Source organism: Octodon degus, unplaced genomic scaffold (assembly GCF_000260255.1).
Source record: "Octodon degus isolate 3935 unplaced genomic scaffold, OctDeg1.0 scaffold00056, whole genome shotgun sequence".
Taxonomy (NCBI): Eukaryota; Metazoa; Chordata; class Mammalia; order Rodentia; family Octodontidae; genus Octodon; species Octodon degus.
The window spans coordinates 298,251-315,042 of record NW_004524632.1 but is presented as its reverse complement, the minus strand read 5'-3'; the positions used below and the strand labels follow the sequence as shown (position 1 = coordinate 315,042).

The window sequence follows — 16,792 nt, the reverse complement described above, 5'->3', positions numbered from 1 at the left end:
ATCAAGTATTGATATGTTGAACTTTAAGTCCCTACAGAATATAATAAAAAACATTTAAAGATTAGAATATATTTTAAAAATAGGCGTAAAGAATTATATATTTCTTATGTTTACACATAAGTCCAAAAATTTCACCATATACAACCTTGAAGCAGGACAGTCCCACAATATTCCTTTTCCTGTCTCTTGCTAGGTACAGTTTTTTTAAACGATCAAGAATAAGTTTAACAGGAGGAGGAATAAAAACATACTTAAATACTAACATTAGACACCATACCATTTGTTCACGGTGTCTAGAATTGGGGTAGTGGGAAGAGAAGGTATTCTCACCTAACTTTCACTAAAAGGTGGACATCGTTAGGCATCACCCCCTCACCCTCTTTGCTCCTTCCTGTGAGTGAGGAAAGGCTCTCTGAATGCATCATTTCTGCAAGGTAAGGAATCTCCATATCCCCGAAGCCATCAGTGAAACTCCACGTTGTGTCCATGGAGCTCTCAGTGTGACTTGAGAACTGTTGTTCTTTGTAGTTATGTTTTGTACAGAGGCCTCAGCAGATAGTAAGATGTTGTTGCCTTAGTAGATATACACAGTCCCCAGTACTGGACCACTTGAATTAAGCTGTAATAAGCTGTATGTGGCAATGGGTTTCACTGTACTCCCTACAGGCCAAGCCAGGTCTGTGGGAGAGAGGGCTGGGAGGCATCTGGCCAATCTCCTTCTTTCAGGGAAGTGGACAGAAGAGGAGGAAAAGAGGCTTGCGGAGGTGGTTCATGAGCTGACGAGCACTGAGCCTGGTGACACTGTCACGCAGGGTGTGTCCTGGGCTGCAGTAGCAGAGCGGGTGGGTACCCGCTCAGAGAAGCAGTGTCGTTCTAAGTGGCTCAATTACCTGAACTGGAAGCAGAGTGGGGGCACGGAGTGGACCAAAGAAGATGAGATCAACCTTATCCTCAGGTGTGTGCTGAGCTCTCTGAGCTGCCTGCTCCTGCATGTGTGGTTGCCAGTCCTCTGGGTGTCCTGGACCTGTTTTTTTTTTTTCTTTCAGTAGAGAGCCTCTGTGCTAGACCCTTGGTATTTTACCTTGAGCTCTTTCTGTTTTGTGTTTGTTCCTTTTTAGTGGATTTAGTGCCCAGGCAAAGTCCAGACTGAAGGCGTAGAGGCTGAAGGCCTGTGTGTCCAGAGGTCAGGCATGGCAGTGGCAGTAGCAGTTTAATGTCCACTGCCAGTAGGTGCCTCACCTCACTTCACCACATGGCTGTGTCAGGGAGAGGGCTGTCAGTCTCCATGCCCATAAGTTCTCAGCTGCTGTGCGAAGCTTGCTCTGAGAGACCATCTGCACCCTGGATGAGGCCAAATGCCCTCTTTGTACTCATTCAGGAAGGGCCAGGAATTTTAAAAATTGATGGTTTTAACATTAAGACTCAGCAGCCCAAATAAGCCAAAAAATACCACCAAGAAGCCACTTAGGACAGTGAAGTAAGAGACTTGTCATTGCCTCCCAGCTGAAAACCAAAGCCATCACAACTAAAGCTAGAAATTGAATGATTTAAAACCTCAAAGTTAGTTGTACTATTACTGGTTGTTTTTTGGTTGGTGCTGTTTTATCACTTTGTTTTGAATTTTGCCTTTTTTTTTTTTTAATTTTGCTCTTAATAGAACTTTTTATCCCACTAATCATCTTTATAAGTGGTGCATTGCTAAGCATTTTTGTTTCACAAATGGAAAAGCTCAGATCCAAAGATAACTGACTTAGTAAAAGCCACTCACTCCAAGAAACTCTTTGGAACACTGTGCAGCTTCACCTTCCTTCCCAGTGCTTCGTCTACTTTTTGATCACTTACAGTTTGGCCCACTGGTTATACTTTTAACCAAAGACTGTGCTGACTGGATTTCTTAGCTGCTGGTTCGGAACATGACTTGTGTATATGGAGTCCTTTCCCCATGCCAGTGGACATCAGCCTGTGGTCTTTACCTGCCATGCCCTTTATCAGTGCTGCTGTCATTTAGGCAGAGGAGGGCTCTCATGGAGAACCAAGTGCACCATGTAACATGTGCTTGTTTTGAACCTATAGGGTAGCAGAGCTTGATGTAGCTGATGAAAATGACATAAACTGGGATCTGTTAGCTGAGGGATGGAGCAGCGTCCGTTCACCACAGTGGCTTCGAAGTAAATGGTGGACCATCAAAAGGCAGATTGCAAACCATAAAGATGTTTCATTCCCTGGTAATGTATTACTTCAGGTCCTTCCCTTGGTTACCATGTTTACACCTGAGGAGTTACAGTTCTGTGCCTCAAGAAGTGTCAAAGCCAGTTTCCGCTATTTCTGTTCTATTTTTTGTATATTTTTTTTCTTCTTTAGAGAAGAGTTAATATAATTTTTAATTCCCAAAACCTAAAAACAGATATTGTCACACATTCTTGTTCTTCTACATGAAGTATGGAGAGGAAATAAATTTTGTTTCAATTTTGTATTAAGATTTATTTTTCAAAATTTAAATTTCAACTTAGTAAGTTGTATGTATACTTACAAACGTCTTAACCGGCCTTGGTGGGGGAAATGTGTGATGAACTTCTTTTGTGGCATAAAGGCTTTTAAATTTCATTTCATTAACTATGTAAATCTAAGGATCTGAAATTGAATTTGCTTGAAGTGAAACAGCATACTTTGCATTCCATTGCCTGTTTCACAGGTACTAAACCAAGTTGAATAATCAGTTTAGTTTAGGTTATTAAATTAATTACCCTTAATATATAACTTCTGTTTTTATTTTTCCAAAGAAAAATTAAATGCTAAAGAATTTCACTTAATGAAAATGTGAATTACCAAAATTGAACCAAGAAGACATAAAAATTCTGAACACTCCAATAACATGCAATGAAATTGCAGTAATAAAATTGTCAATTAAGAACAGCCTGGGACGAGATGGTCCTGGATTCAGTGCTGAATTTAGAAGACCTCCAAGGAGATAACGCTAATATTTTTCAAATTCTTTAATGTAATTGAAAGGGAAGGAGTTCTCCCAAACCTCATACCTGAAAGCCAGTATCATGCTGATCCCAAAACTAGATAAAGGGCATGGAGAAAACTGAAAAAGAAAATTGTAGACCAGTTTCCTTAATGAGCCTAGATTGATAAGTCCTCAGTAACATGTTAGCAAGTAGAATGTAATCAATCACCAACAGGATGCTTCATCCAAGTAGGGTGCATCGTAGGATGCAAGGATGGTTTAGTATGTGCAAATCAATGAGTATAATGAATGAATCACAAAAAAACAGAATCAGGGTCAGAAACCACATGATCCTGTCTATAGATTGAGCAAAAAGCTTTTGACAAAATCCAGCATGCACTTAAGATAAAAGCCCTAAGGAACAGAAAGGCCTTGTAAAAAGCCATTTATGACAAACTGGGAGCTGCTGAGTGGGAAAAAGCTGAAACCGTCCCTCTGAAATCAAGAAAAAGACATGGATGCCCACTGTTACCACTCATGTTCAACACATGAAAATCAAACTAGAGCAGTCAAGCAAGAGAGAAAAAAAAAAGATATGTGTAGGAAAGGTAGAAGTTAGGTTATTATTTGTAAATGATGTGATTGTTTTCATAGAAGACCTCCTAAAAAAAAAAACCTCCTGTAGCAAATTCTGTAGCATAGTGGGCTACAAAGGCAACACAAAAAAGTCAGTAGTGTTCCTATCCACCAATTACAACTCACCAAGAAATAATTTAGGAAAACAGTTTTATTCACAATAGCATCAAGAAAAATAAATATTTGGAAATAGCCTAATTAAGGATGTGAGATGCCTTTACCACAAAAACTCTAGTACTGTAGAAAAAGAAATCACAGAGGACATCAGGAAATAGGTATCTCATGTTCCTGGAGAGACAGAACCAATATTGTCAGAGTGGCCAAACCTCCTAAACTTATCCACAGATTTAATGCAGACCCAATCAAAATACCAATAGCATTCCTCACAAAGCTAGAGAAAATAATCCTAAAATTCATATGGAAAAGAAAAAATTCCAGAATGGTAGGAACAATTGTGGGCAACAAAAACAAAGCAGAAGACATCACAGGACCTCACTTCAAGTAATACTACAAAGCTCTGGTGATAAAAGCAGCAGGGTTGGCACAACAGCTGACTTGTGGATCAGGAGACCAGAATAGAGAATGCAAAGACAACTGTGGACATGTTCAGCCTCTTGATCTCTGACAGAGACCAGAAACATGCTGGAGGGAAGACAGCCTCTACAGCAAGCGGTGCTGGAAGAACATGCAAGATTGAAGCTAGACTTGGGGCTCTTACTCTGCAGTAGTCTAAAATCCAAATGGGGGCCGGGGAGATGGCTCAGTAGGATATGTGCTTCCCTGGCAAGAGCAAAGACCTGAGTTCAATCCCCAGTTCCGCAAAAAATTAAATAAAATAAATAAAATCCAAATGGTCCAGAGATCTAAATACTAAAGCAGAATCACTTAACGAGCTGGAAGATAAAATAGGTAAAACTTTTGACATCGTAGGTATAGACAAAGATGTTCTGAACAGAACTGTGAAAAATAATAGCAAGAATCAACAAGTGGGGTTATGTCAAATTTCCTTTGCACAGCAAAGGAAATAACCAGCAAAGTAAAGAGACAGCCTACAAAATGGGAACAGAAACTTGCCTGTGTGCTTCAGTGACTCAGGTGGAAGATCCCTTGAGCCCATGAGTTTGAGACAAGCCTGGGCAGCACAGCAAGGCCCCAGCCCTCCTAGAAAATACAAAGTTGTGATGGATAATGTTGCTCAGCTTTCAGGTCAGGTTGTAGTTTTAATAATTTTACTGTCATTTCGATAAATTCTTATATCCAGTGTGCAATTACTATTCCCAGTACTTCTCCCTACCCTACCCTTCACTTCCCTGTTGCCTTGACAGTGGTGCCAGAGAGTCAGTGTTCTTTTTGTCTCCCCATCTCCCTGCAGTCTTAATAAAAGGTCTGAAACAGTTACATGAGAACCAAAAAAACAACCCAGCGCTGCTGGAGAATAAGTCAGGACCTGGAGTTGCCAACAGTAATTCCAGTTCCAGTGTTCAGCATGTTCAGATCCGAGTGGCCCGCTTGGAAGAGAACACAGCCGTCCCCCCCAGCCCCATGGCCGCGTTGCAGATCCCAGTCCAGATCACCCATGTCTGTAAGTGTGGGGCTCGGGTGATGGCTGTGACCCCAGTCCACCTGCTAAAGTGGAGAAGGAAAGTACATCCAAGGCCTTTTAGAAAGTTCACCTCGTACTTGCAAAGAGCAAATGTGTGGTAGGAAGGACTTAACAACCCTGGCGCTGTAAACCATTCTGAAACAGCTTTCCTGATTTTACAGTTAAGGACGGAGTAAAAATGAATCGTTCAAATAGAAGTTAAGATTAATGATTAGTTGAAAATAGTCCATTGAGAAGAACAACTCAAGGTGGCATAGTGCTTCATAAATTTCACCAGAAAACACAAAGATTGGGGGGACCTGGGGTAGGCACAGTCAGGCCCCGACCTGGGAACATTCAAGTTGCAAACCTTCACACTTTGTATATACTATATAAAATTCACTTTGGCAGCTTACGAACACATGTGACTTATGGACAGTTCTCCCAGAACAGAAACTGTTCATGAGTTGGGGACATAATGTTTATAGAAACAGGCTTTGGCAAGATTGGAAAAGATTTTCTTCAGGGAGCAAGGAGCCAGTTTCCTACAGAGAAATGTTTCTATATCCAGGATCTCTGTTGGTCTTAGCCTCTGACACTTTTGCTTTTTATAAGCTTATGGGAACCTGGAAGTTATGAGGGAGGGTAACATTTCTTTACGTGGACCTTTTCCCATCATCCTTGATGGCAGTGACAGAAAGGGGATGAGAGCAACATTCTGAGAGCCAGTGTCAGTCGGCTTGAGTGCTCTGCTGGTCAGTCACTGTTGTCCACAGCCAGGTGCTTTCTGACATTCTGAGCCAGGCCAGTCCTCATAAAATTGCCTTTCACGGGGCAGGTTGCTCTCAGGGTCCCTTGACCTCACCCACAGAACATCCATGCTGTTCCTAATGGTTATAACACCTACTTCCCAGCATCCCTAGGCCACCCTATGTCAGCATATACAGCGACCTCAGTTACGTAGGGAGATCTGGATGGAGTTGAGTGGGAGATAGCACCCAAAAAATATATTGATAGAAAATGACCTTAGGGAAAAAAAGAAGCATGATCTTGGAGACATTTAAACTAATAATCGTCCTAGTTTGAATTTGGTTATTTGCTTTATCCACTTTCCAGTATAATAAAGCGTAAAGACTTTGCTTTTGGCCCTCCTTTTTTTCCCCCTAAATACTTAAGAATAGCCATAAGCTGATTGTGTGTGCAGACCTTTTAGTTTGCTAGGGCTCATAGTTGTTGGGAAGGCAGCAAACATAACTGGTACCTTAATATTCATAGCATCATTTTAAAATGGATGAATGTGCAAAATAAATTATTTCTCCCAGCAAAATACTTGACAGAATTCTATAATCACATTTCTAGTATTCTAACTAAAATCTTACTTCTTTTTTTGGGTTAGGGACAGTGCTGCATGAATTTTGACCTGTGACTGAAAGCACCCAGAGGTCACACATGTTCTTTTCGCAGCCCTGCAGAACGGTGGGCAGGTAGTGGTCAGCCTGCACCTTGGCAGACACCTCTGGAGTGCACTGTTTGTCCAACCCCTGTGCATGGACTTCTGAAGTTGCCGCATCTCACATTGTTTCCATAGCGCAATGTGAGAGAGGCAGGATGGTTGTGGTCTGAGCCCTAGTTGGCCCAGGTGTTCCTTTTCAGGAAGCATTGTCACAAGAGGAAGTCCCTGGCCTACTGTCATGCACCAGCACTCCAGACATCTGTGTTGCTTACCAAAGTGTCAAGAAAAATGTTTTTCCATTTTCCTTTTTTTCCAAGTTAGCTTCTTTTTCCTCTTAATAATTAGAAATGCTTTGTATACCTAGTACAAGTTGGTAAACCTTTTCTGTAAAGGTCTAGTAACATCTTAGACTTTATGAGCTTTGTGGTGTCATAAATCTTAAGTCCAGAGTGTGAAAGCAATCACAGGAAAAAATATGAATGGACATGGTTGTGTTCCAGTAAAACTGGCAGGAATGAAACTGGTCAGCTTTGGCCAATGTTGTATGTTCTTCTCTATAATCTACATGCTGTCCATCCCAGATAAATCCACTAGATTTCTTTTAGGAAATTTCAGTGACTTCAGGCTTGCATGCAGATTATCCAGTATAAAATTGCCTTCCCAGCAGCTCAGGACACTGGAGAAGCTCCACCACCTTTTATTACTGTCCTTGTTCTTACTGCAGCTTCAGCAGAGGCCCCTGCTGCTCCTGTTGACTCAGAAACACTAACCCTAAACAGCGGAACACTACAGGCATTTGAGATTCTTCCAGTGAGTACTGCTTCCTATAGATTGTGGTCATTTTTATGCATAAAGTCAGTTGGTATAATTTTTTTTTATCATATAAGCAGATGAAAAATTTCAGACAGACATAAATCAGACTTACACTTTTATTATCTGTTCTTCATGTGTTAAAACAGCAGGACTGACAGCATGCATGAGTGGGTTTGTGCTGAGTCTGAGCTAGCACTGTTATCAGAGGTTTATAGAGTGTCCATCATGCGCTGCTCAGCAACACTGACACAGGAACACTTTCAGGCACTGGGAACACAGCTGTGGTCTCAGCCTGGAGGATCGCCACTTTAGGATAAAGTCTTGTAATGTCTCAAAAGTGTAAACAGTTACTAAACAATCCACCATCACAAATCCCAGATATGTCTTGAGAGAAAAAGGAAAAACTCAGGGAGCTGAATATGAAGATGGGTCTTTGGAGGTTCCACTGTGGTCACGTAGTGGGGTGGCCGTGGTAGCTGTGGCCACAGCCTTGACTGAGCCACAGCACCTGGGCTTATCTCTATACAGTTCACCTTAGTCAAGGAGCACCTGTGCACATTTCCTACTTACCTGAAATGACTAGGGGAGGATAGTAGTATCTCAGCTTCAATACTTGAAATTTAAACATTTAAATGTACAGATAGGTGCCGGAGAGATAGCTCAGTGGTCTAAGTGCCTGCCTGGCAAGCGCAAAGACCCGAGTTTGATCCCTGGTTAGTACCAGTACCACCTGCCATGCTGGGCTCACCCCAGGACTGCCAAGCAGGCCCCCGAAACCAGGCAGGGTGGCACATGCCTGTAATCCCAGTGCTAGGGAGGCTGAAACAGGATAGCTACATAAATTTAAAAAACACAAATGTACTCATAAAACACACCTGTGATATTCATAGTGCATGTACAGTTTGCAGAAATGCCTTATGCTTGTAATTAGTTGGCATATAGTCTTGAGGATGACTGGCTTTCACTTCCATGGAAAGGCCAGAGAAATTGAGTCCTGACTGATAAAGCTCTTTCATATCGCTAACACTGCAAGCCTTTCTGCGGGAGGGGACGACTGCCTCCATAGAAGAAATAAGGAAGTCTTTGTTCAAGGATTCAGTGTACAGATTTCATAGGAGATGGAAGCCATATTTTCTCTCAGTTGCTGGGGTGAAACTTGTAGTATAAAAGTTTATTAGAGAATAGTTTTATCATGCTTTCGTCTCAGAAGGTAAATACAAGTGAATCATCTTTTCAGATAAGCATCTTCCTTCAGCAGAGCATTGCTAATTGCTATTGATAAATTTTCCCCTAATACAAAAAGTATTTACTGAAATTACATCATTAAAAGATGCATTCAAGTGAGTGAACACTGCTGCTGTGCCTCTTCTAAAACATAGTTTCCTTTTTCGAATTTGAACGATGGCCAGTCCTGCCATGCAGAGACAGGATCTTGGCATGTCACTTGGCTGCACATGTGTGGGTAATCCCCAAACAGACCACCAAGACCAGGCTGTGAGAAACAGACAGTGAAGGGGAGGACATGTACCTGTTGACCCACTCCCAGGCCAGCAGAAGCATGAGATGTAGTAGTAGGCAGTCCACCCTCATTACTCGTTTGTACATCAGGGCGGGGGAGTCCCATTTGTGGCCACCAGGTTGAAGTGGGTCTGTGTGCCAAAGCATGGGTGGCTCTAGCCGTTGTCTGTCACTTGGGTTGAAGCATGTGTCCTTTCCCTGCAGTCTTTCCATCTGCAGCCCACGGGCACACCTGGAACATACCTACTTCAGACGAGCTCAAGCCAAGGGCTTCCTCTGACTCTGGCTGCCAGCCCCACTGTAACCCTGACAGCTGCCGCTCCTGCTTCTCCTGAGCAGATCATCGTTCATGCTTTATCCGTATGTTGCACAATTCTTGGTTTCTGATTACCAGTTACAGTGTAGGATTAGCTGAACAAAATACACACACCGTCATGACAGTTGCACCACTTTCCTTCCTATACGGGGGTGTATCTCTAAACCCTTCTTTCTATGAGATGGACATAGAGGTGAGAATTTAGGAGAAAGAAATCTGGTGCTCCAGAACCATGATGCTTCAAGTGACGCAAACATTGTGGCTCCTGGGAGAGGGAGGGGCTAGAGTCTCCCCTGCAGAGGTTGTCTGTTGGATAACTTCAGCTCTAGTAGAACCTCCTGCTTTTGCCATTGACAGTTTCATTTGCTGCTTTACAGCCAGAACATCTGTTGAACACCAGTGACAATGTCACAGTGCAGTGCCACACTCCTAGAGTCATCATCCAGACTGTTGCTACGGAAGACCTCTCTTCTTCATTATCCCAGGCAGAGCTCTCAGTAGATGGTGACATGCAGTCTTCTGATTTTCCTGATGCACTGGAAGCAGACACTTTCCCAGATGAGATTCATCAGCCTAAGATGACACTAGTACCATCATATAATGATGCTCATGTGTCCAAATTCAGTGACCAAAATAGCACAGAACTGATGAACAGTGTTATGGTCAGAACAGAAGAAGAGATCTCGGACTCTGACCTTAAGCAAGAAGGGTCCCCCTCTGATTTGACCAGTGCTTATGTTACTGAGGTAAGTTGTACCCAGCAGAGCAGGCTGGAAGGGTCTTGGACATACTCCAAGCAGTTCTTTTCTGTGGGTGCCCAGCGCAGAGCTCCCATCTTAGCTGCTAGTGACACAGCCTAGTGTCACTGGCAGAAGTGGGTGATCAGGGATTTCTGGGCAGGGCAGTATGAAGCCGCTGTCATAGCACACCTCTTCACGCAACCTTCCCTCTCCAGCAGCAGCTTGACAGGTGTTCCTTGGAACCCACTCCCAAGTGTGGGGATCTGAGGGGTCTTAGGCTTCAGCTAGGGACTCTTTATGTTCATAGCCTTGCTGCCTCTGCATGCAGTTGACCTATACCTGGCTTTGTTCTTTTGAGTTATTTCTCTTCTTTTTTACATATTACTCAGGATTTAGAGTCTCCCACCATAGTAGAACAAGTTGATCAAACAACAATTGATGATGAAACAATACTTATCGTCCCTTCACCACATGGCTTTATCCAGGCGTCTGATGTTATAGATGCTGAATCTGTCTTGCCTTTGACAACACTAACAGGTACTGTAACACAACTTGTGTCATGTGATAAACATAATGGGAGATCCAGGCAGTTATTTCATTCAGTTGTTTTAGTCTTTTTTTTTTTAAATTTTTTTAAAATTTTTCCGTATTTTAAGGAAGGGGCTACAGGATATTCAGGGTCTCACTACTAGATCGGACTCAGATTCTCCTGTTTACAGCCTCCCAAGAGCTGGGCTTACAGGCACTCGCCACCATGCCCAGTCTCAGTTGCCATCTCAGTGCACCCTGGGGGCAGGCCCGGCACAGCAGGCCCGGAGATCGAATCCCTGGCCCCTGCGCCTGTTTGCAGGCACTGTAATTCACTGAGCTATTTAGCCAGCCCTGTTTTAGTCTTTTCTTGGTCCAACAATAGCCTTGTCAGTTAAATCTTAACCTTTGGTAGACTATTTAAATTCTTGGAATGGAATAGAGAAAATGTATGCGTGCACACGCACACACAGACACACGCACGACTAACCTGAAACCTCATTCTTGCAGATCCCATCCTGCAACACCAGGTAGAGTCACACATCATTGGATCCTCTTTGGGCAGTCCCGTTTCTGAAGACTCAAAGGATGTTGAGGACTTGGTGAACTGCCATTAGGTATTCTTAGATACAGGTAGTTCAGCGAAGAAGCCACACTGTTCATTACAGCGTCTCCAAAGAAGGAGCAGCCCCCAGGAGGCTCACTGTCATTTGCTGGCTTCTGATCAGCTGCTGTGCTTAGCTGTGTACCCTTTTGCTGCTACGACTTTTACCTCTGTTGTGTCCACCGAGTGAGGTTCTATGTACGACCTGTGTGACCAAGTGGAGTATGGATCCCATGGTTTGTGCTACTTGCAGAAGGGAATCTCATTCTCCACAGCTCCTGGCAAGTTCTCCGTGTCACCAAAGCTAACTTTATCTCTACAGATCAGACACGGCATTCTCCATCTGGAGCAGGCCGGGGTACATTTTAGGGACATCCTATCAGCACAGCCTAGAGCTTATCCTTGACCTTCAGAAAGATTACTTGACCAGTATACAGTGAGACCTAGGAGGAGACTGGTGGTTACTTCTGGTTAACCCACTGTTGGCAGGGGACACTGATGCGGCAGCGTGAAGAGGAGTGCACTGTAAAGCTCTGGGAACTCGCTCCAGGCCTTAAGGCTTCCACTGAGCATGTGGGCCCGAGGAGTAACAACCTACCAGCAGCTGAGCATCTTTGCCCCTTTAGTTTACAGACTTAGCACTTTGAAGTAACATTAGCTGTGCTTGCTTCGGCAGCACATGCACTGAAGGAACACTGAACCAAACGAAGAGAGCAGTAACGTTGCCTGTCCCTGATGCCAGGAACCTTTCTGACACATTTGCTGTATAAATTGCCTAGAACATGGATAAAGGGGTTGAGAGTTTCCCATTCACTCAGTGCATTTGCTGAGTGAATATAACTTCTCCTCTTGGGCAGTTCTAAAAAACAGAATTTGCTTCTGTAACAAAAGCAATCAAGAGTCATTCCTATTCTAGAGAAGGGTTAAGCCAAAACTAGCCTCTTAGGGCTTAAATGAATATGACTCCTATAGAAAAGTCACAAAAACTTGTATAAATTATTTTATTTATTACTGTAATTAGATCTTCACAATCAAAGTTGTCTTTTCACCGTCTGTTTTGTTAATGTGAAATTGTAGTTAAAAGCAAGTTGGTTGCCTAGGGAACAATTATTGTATATTCAGTTTAACAGAAATAAAGGACTATTTGTCTTAAAATGCAAGATTCTGAGTCTTTACCATGCAACTAAATTGTAAAAAAATTTAATTTCAAATGTGAAAGTTACTTGTGCTGTTTCAGTTGGCTTTAAGGGTTGGAATGATTAAGTGCAACATTGGCTTTTTAAAGAAAAAGCTAAGAGATCTGTGATGTGTTTCCCTGGCAAGAGGGAGCTCAGATTTGTAGTTCACAGGAAGTCTCGTGTTGGCCTTCTCTGGCAGATTGGTCCGTGTATCTGGCCCAGCAGTCTCCTGCCCTCACAGGTAGTTCTCAAGTGCCCTGGTCAGGGTCTCTTCTTGACAGCCTCACCTTCCCACGTCGTGGAAGTACAGGTTTGCACATATACACAGCATGGTGATTGAAAATAAGATATAGTAAATTAGACTTCTAAATTTCGGTTCTAAGTCTCCTTGTCGATACCAGTAGATCTAAAAGAAGAATCAAATTAAATTTTAAGTAATAGTCACTGGGCCAACTGTTAAAACACAACTAATTTTCATTAATTTTATCAGTATTTCTGCAGATGAGACAGTCTTATAAATCTTCATGCCTTCATTCAGCACAGCAGAATTTGATTATTCTTTGTATTCAAGTAGTACTGCCTCAGAGTCCTCATCCCAAGGTCCCACTTATTCCTACCTCTTCAGTTTATGTTCCTCTGTATTCTAACCAATTATTTGGCATGCAATCCGGGAACACATCAGGGTATTTAGGTAACACTTTCAGGTTCTTAGAAAGGAGGAGGGCACTTAAATTGTTTTCATAAATTCAGACTTTGGCAGTGCACAACAGAGCTTGCATAATCCTGTACATACTCGGATTTGAGCAGCTCAGTGGTGGTCACGCAAGCTTGGAGTAGGGGTAGTGGGAAGGCTTCCAGAGTGGCTTAGCCAGCTGTTCTCAGGTCATGGGAATGTAACACAACCAGTTCAATTGTAATATAAATGAATTAAATTACCACTGTGATTTAAGCCCTGTGTAATTCAAAACAATTGGTTTTAAGGATTTAGTATTTTGATGCTGTCTCCTGAAAGTCATAAAACCACTAACTATTCAATGACTCAACAATGGAGAGCCTCCACCATCTTTGTTTCTTCTCTAGTTTGGTAAGCGTTCTTGTGACCAGAGTACAACTGCCACTTTTAAGTTTCCCAGAAAATTTTGGTAAATTACCTCCACTTGAGGCAAGCACATAAAATAAATACATAGAGTGTTATCTTTTCTCTGAAGTGCTCTAGTCGAAACCTGTGCCTGCAGTTCTTGAATGAATGTAAGTAAAGTAGATTGCCTTTTTGGCTTCTTGAAAGTATTTTTGCCCTATCGCTTTTTAGCTATGAAAGAAACCAAATTCCCCTTTAAAGTTACAACTTACAGGACTTGGGGAAAAAGAAGGAAAATGATTCTGAAAAATACTATACAACTAATGAAGAATTGTGCTGGGAAGAGTGTGAGAGTCCCTTTCTGTAGTCCTAGGCACTCGAACATGGCTGGAATTCCAAGAGTACTCACAAGTATGCAGGCTGTAGCACTGCTCAGAGAGATGCAGACAGCAAAAAAAATATTCAGTGGTTTGGGAGGTAGGTGAGGGAACACAAAAGCACTGATCAGCGTTACCTGTATGGAGAGAAAAGGTGTCAGGCTGTAAAGAACTCCAGGGTGGTGTCTGCTTGAGTCCAGGCAAGACAATGCTACAAAGTGCTTCATATTATAAAGTCCTATCTACCCTAGGTTGCTTTCTGTGGCAGAGTATTTGCAAAGCATTTCTTTAGTACTTTCTTTTCTAGCCTTCCTCATGTATAGAAGACAAAATATTAGAGGTCACATAATGTCATTCCTAGGATTGATGACTACAGAAAGAAGGCTAACCATCCTATTTTGAATACTTGTACCAAAAATAAATGGAATCAAAGCTGGCTTTGCTTACTGAGTTTATGAAAAATACTGGCAGATGGGTTTGTAATACCCATCTCTGTTTCTATCATAGATACAGCATTATGCCCACTGTTTTATTAAGAAGTAATGGAGAGGCCAGGGAGATGGCTCAGTGGAATAAGTGCTTCCCTGGCAAGCGCAAGGGTCTGAGTTCAATCCCCGGTTCCGAAAAAAAAAAAAAAAAAGAAGAAGTAATGGAGAAAAAAACATTAAGATTCTTTCTCCTAACAAGTAGTAATGAAAATATTATCAGACTGGAAAATATAGCTATGTTTATATTGTGATAGGACTCAGCCATATAAGATAAAAAAAAATTACTGTACACTAATCAGATCTTTTAAAACTTGACCAAAGAGTAAGTGTAAAGTATTAACAGAAATGGGAAGTTATGGTGGGTAATAGCAGAAGTAGTGATGGTAACCACTTACAAATCTACTAGGGCAGGGAAACACGGCAAACTTAATTGACTTACACTATTTCACATATTTAGCTGGGAAATTGAAGCAGAGATCAAAATAGCTGCTTCAGTTGTCAAATGCAGTTTTGTAATATCAAAAACATGATTTTTTCTGAGGGCCAACTGCACTATAATAAAAATTCAAGCTACTTACTAGAATCAATAAGCATGTGAAGCTGCCAACAACCAGATTGACGATTCGGTCCTGAAAAAGAAGAGTGTGTGAGGCATGTGACTGGGGCTCCTGGCATCTCAGGGCATGTGGCACTGGGTGCTAGAGAATGCAGGGACCACGGCTTTCCTGACCACTGCATGCCACACTGCCCTCCTGAGCTCACACTCTAGACAGGTGCAGTGGAGTCAGCAACTGGGCCAATGAGGGAAGGTTTCTTGGAAGGACCAGCGATTTACACTAGGGTGATGAGGACTGGGATGGCCAGGCCAGAACTTCAGTAGAGATCATCAGACTGAACTGCATGACACTGAGAGCTGTAATGAGTTTGGGCCTACAGTAGGGACACAGTGCCCTTGTCTAATCTAAAGACACATACTACTCTGCAAAGGGACTACAACTGGGCATGGTGCACACCAGTAACCAGCACTCTGAAGACTGAGGTGGCAGCCTGTGCTATAGAAAAAGACGCTGTCTCAAAGAGGAAAAAAACCCACAAATGCCAAGGGTGAATGCAATCCCAAAGACCATGTAGTATAATCCAGTGATTCTTTTCTCTCAATTTAATAGAAGCCTTCAACTGAAAACATTTGATTGAAAAGCCTCTTCTACCTATCTTAATTTTCTCATTTTGAGCCCCTAACCCTAAGCAGCTTCACAGAATGTCTGAAAAGCTTTTGATCCAATCCTAATTTTACAGTTTAAGGTAAATTTAGGCCCAGTGTGGTTAAATCATTTGCCAAAAGCCAGATAGCAAGTTGAAAGAACTCTTAAAAGCATGGATTCCAAAAGTTCATAATTGGTTAACAAAAGCTAGTTACAAACGTACAAAATAAGGTAAATGTTTTAGAGACTAATGAAGGAAACACTAAGTTAAGGCCACTGAGAATACCAGTCTTATTTCTAAGAACTCAAAACTGACTCTGGTGAACCAGTAGTCTAGATTGTTTTAGTAACACCTTTGTTAGCAAAGAACCTGATATGGAATGTGAATAGTCAGTAAACAAAACTTCATGGGTGCGAGAGGTATGAAGCAAGGGAACCTTCATTTCCAAATTGTTTGCTTTTCAGATTAGAATCCAAAGATCGTGAGTACCACCGGCAAAGATGAATGAACAGGAAGGATATAGAAAAGCCAAGTATTCTGTGTGCCTGACATAGCCAAGAAAAAACAACTCTCCAGATGAAGCCACTGGAATTCAAAGATTGTGGGATTAATCAAATCTGAACTATACTGCATTACATTTAGAAGATTCAGTAGATCTTACTGTCACCCAACACAAGTCTGAAGTTAGGACTGTTTGTTAAGGACCCAAGGACAATTCTTCAAGTTCGTAAATTCACATACAAGACAAGTGGGGATAAATAGGAACGTGACAAAATATGCATAATGAGAATGTCCATAGGACCTCCCATTGATTCTGCCTTGTTAAAAAGGCTCAAGTGTATTCCTCTGGTATATTCTTTTTGTTTTTATGATGCCAATTTATTTTTTTATTATTAATGTTGAGAAAAATAGCAATGAGAGTTTCAAAACAGGCTAGGACAGTTACAATAATTAATACGTTGCATATTGTTGTCTTTGTAATAGCTATTCAGAGTACAAGATGCAGACATGATATCTTGTCTAAATACTATTAGGACAAATCTCATTGAACTAAGTAGCTGTATATGTATCCTAGCTATTTTGTATATACAGATACATATTTTTTTTCACTACAAAATGGTCCATTTATATCCCCTTTTTGTTTGGTTTTGCCAGAGATGGGTATTCCATTGCCACTCAAATATTGTAGACGTGTGAATTCAGCAAAGTAATCCAATATATTCCAGTAGTCTGTAATAGTAATGGGTTATCCGCAGGACTGGCAATGTCAGAAGTTGAGCCTTTTACAGCTCAGCATATTAATATGGCTTTACTTTTTTTTTTTTTTT

General features: G+C 41.8%; 2 protein-coding genes across 4 annotated transcripts in view; one reads left to right on the top strand and one right to left on the bottom strand.

Moving 5' to 3' along the window:
* Positions 1-12,030, top strand: part of Dmtf1 (cyclin D binding myb like transcription factor 1) — a 42,482-nt gene extending 30,452 nt beyond the window's left edge. Inside the window, exons 11-19 of one of the 3 annotated variants that reach the window (XM_004633577.2) lie at positions 727-955; positions 2,074-2,225; positions 4,959-5,168; positions 7,346-7,431; positions 9,157-9,312; positions 9,646-10,014; positions 10,398-10,545; positions 11,047-11,153; positions 11,463-12,030. In XM_004633577.2, coding sequence (XP_004633634.1) covers positions 727-955; positions 2,074-2,225; positions 4,959-5,168; positions 7,346-7,431; positions 9,157-9,312; positions 9,646-10,014; positions 10,398-10,545; positions 11,047-11,153 — 1,457 coding nt within the window. In that variant the 3' untranslated portion in view covers positions 11,463-12,030. Of the gene's footprint in view, positions 1-726; positions 956-2,073; positions 2,226-4,958; positions 5,169-7,345; positions 7,432-9,156; positions 9,313-9,645; positions 10,015-10,397; positions 10,546-11,046 lie in introns of all 3 variants that reach the window. The other 2 variants (XM_023717909.1, XM_023717910.1) reach the window with 2 other exon arrangements.
* The window catches only part of Tmem243 (transmembrane protein 243), a 24,347-nt gene continuing 18,749 nt past the window's right edge, over positions 11,195-16,792 (bottom strand). The window contains exons 2-4 of the mRNA XM_004633576.2: positions 14,840-14,890; positions 13,806-13,910; positions 11,195-12,724 (exon numbers count right to left, since the gene is read on the bottom strand). Of these exons, the coding sequence (XP_004633633.1) occupies positions 12,602-12,724; positions 13,806-13,910; positions 14,840-14,890 (279 nt within the window). The 3' untranslated portion in view covers positions 11,195-12,601. The remainder of the gene's footprint in view (positions 12,725-13,805; positions 13,911-14,839; positions 14,891-16,792) is intronic.